The sequence below is a fragment of the Galeopterus variegatus genome, unplaced genomic scaffold (genome assembly GCF_000696425.1).
Source record: "Galeopterus variegatus unplaced genomic scaffold, G_variegatus-3.0.2 Scaffold766, whole genome shotgun sequence".
Lineage (NCBI taxonomy): Eukaryota > Metazoa > Chordata > Mammalia > Dermoptera > Cynocephalidae > Galeopterus > Galeopterus variegatus.
In genome coordinates this window covers 119,689-121,727 of record NW_007726877.1, presented here as the reverse complement: position 1 = coordinate 121,727, position 2,039 = coordinate 119,689, and the positions used below count along the sequence as shown (strand labels likewise).

At 41.0% G+C, this 2,039-nt stretch overlaps 1 protein-coding gene across 4 annotated transcripts in view; it reads right to left on the bottom strand.

Annotated features, from left to right (window-relative positions):
• The window catches only part of MCF2L2 (MCF.2 cell line derived transforming sequence-like 2), a 136,880-nt gene that overhangs the window by 18,901 nt on the left and 115,940 nt on the right, over positions 1-2,039 (bottom strand). For all 4 annotated transcript variants that reach the window (XM_008572228.1, XM_008572229.1, XM_008572230.1 and 1 more), the window contains 3 exons: positions 1,145-1,237; positions 893-971; positions 20-53 (listed from right to left, as the gene is read on the bottom strand). In XM_008572228.1, the coding sequence (XP_008570450.1) occupies positions 20-53; positions 893-971; positions 1,145-1,237 (206 nt within the window). The remainder of the gene's footprint in view (positions 1-19; positions 54-892; positions 972-1,144; positions 1,238-2,039) is intronic.

The window sequence follows — 2,039 nt, the reverse complement described above, 5'->3', positions numbered from 1 at the left end:
AAAAAAAATCAGAACTCACCTAATACTTGCTTCAACCTGTAGCTTCTCTTGGCCTGAAATTAAAAAACAAACAAAACAAAAACAGCACTCTCAAACTTAAGCTAACTTGATGGCAACCCAAATGTTCATTAACTAATGAATGGATAAGTAAATGTGGCAGATCCATACAATGGACTACTATATTCAGCCATAATAAGGGACACAGTGCTGATATTGCTGCAGTAGATGAAACTTGAAAACATTATGCCAAGTGAAAGAAGCTAGACAGAATAGGCCACATTTTATGTGAGTCCATCCGTATACGATGTCTAGAATAGGAAAATCCAATAGAGACAGAAAGCAGATAAGTGGTTGCCAGGGGCTGGAGGGAGGAGAAAGATGGGGAATAATTGTTACTTGGCACAGGACTTGAGGGCTTATGAAAATGTCCTGGAATTAAAATTAGAATTCGAGTGGTGGTAGTTACTCAACCTTGTGAATAATCTGAAACCCCCTGAGTTGTATGCTTTAAGAGAGTGAATTTTATGGTATGTTAATTATATCTCATGTTTAAAAAAAGGAGTACAATTTCTCAAAGGCGGTATTGGCCATCTGAATCTCTGTTAACACTTTTTTGGGTGGCTTTGGGATTTTTGATTGAGAAGTTAACTTTGGTAATTAGGTGTGTGGGGGAAGCACAACTAAAAGGGACACACCAACACAACCACACACACACACACACACACACACAAAACCCCATACGCCCTAAAGCAAAAACACAGGTGCCACCAGGGACTGGCCACAGTTATCTCCTTGGCAAACCATTTTCTTTAACAATATCCCCAATCTGCATACCCACCACAATGCTGGAATCAATATAAGTTTCCAAACTAAGTCAGCGGGCATAACCTACCTTTCTTATTGTTTTGTTGTTCCATCAATAATTTACTGATTTCTGAAAACCAACAATCTCTGATTTCTTTCGAAGCTGCCTGCAATTACAGGTAAGAAAATGCTATGAGTATCAGATCAACCTGAATATTAATTGCACGAGGCTTTTATTCTCCCAGTGACCTTTAGAATAATGAGAGAAAACACTTATCAAGTCATGGGAACACAATAGGAAAAGAGTAGAGGAGACCTATGGGGAAGGCATGAACTTTACCTGCAAGATGTATTTCTCAAGTCCATTTCGGCTGGCAATTTCAAACTTTTTGTTGCTCCCCCTTCCAAGTTGGCGAATTGAAAGTGTCACCAACTATTGTAAAGAAGCAAGAGAAATGTTCTATGCCATCATTTTCTGGTTTTAAAATTGTCCCCATCAGTTACTCTAATCCCTTCTACCCTCGACAGCTACCTCCTTCCATCTTCCTTCTAAGTGTTTTGCTTTCCTCTGTTAATGGCCCCAAGACAGCATAAAACACAATCTGGTACAGTGTCATCTGTCTTGCCTGTTTCAGAAGTTAATAAGACTTTATCTTTCCATAAGGAGAACTGTAGCTCTCAACCTGTAAGTGAGGAGACCATCTTTCCTTTAACAGCTATTTCACAAATCTCTACATAATAGCAACTGAATGACTATCCATTAAAATATGTAAATAACAAAGTTTACTATGAATAAATTAACAGCTTTAATCACAACAGCATAAGACTCTGTGTGTGCGTGTGTGTGTGTGTGTGTGTGTGTGTGTGTGTGTGTCTGTGTGTCTGTGTTTCAGAGCTAGCTGGCTGTGAAACATTTCCGACACAGGCGAGAGACAAGCTTGGTGTGGACGTGGGCTCCTGGGCCCAGGGTCAGGATGCTGCCTGCACTTGTACACAAAGATGTGCAGTTGAGAAGAGCAAGTCTAAAACAAAATCCAGCCCACGCTCTGATCACCAAGTTTCTCACCCCTCTGCCTGGAGGGAAGAGGGAACTTTTACTGATTAGTTTGTCCAGAAAGGCTACCATATGGTCCCTTTTCTCTTCCTAGTGCAATGGCCACCTCTATCCAGGGGACTGATTACAAGCTCTGGCTCTGAAGTCAGAGTGTGTCCTGGGTGTGGATTCTAGCCCTGTC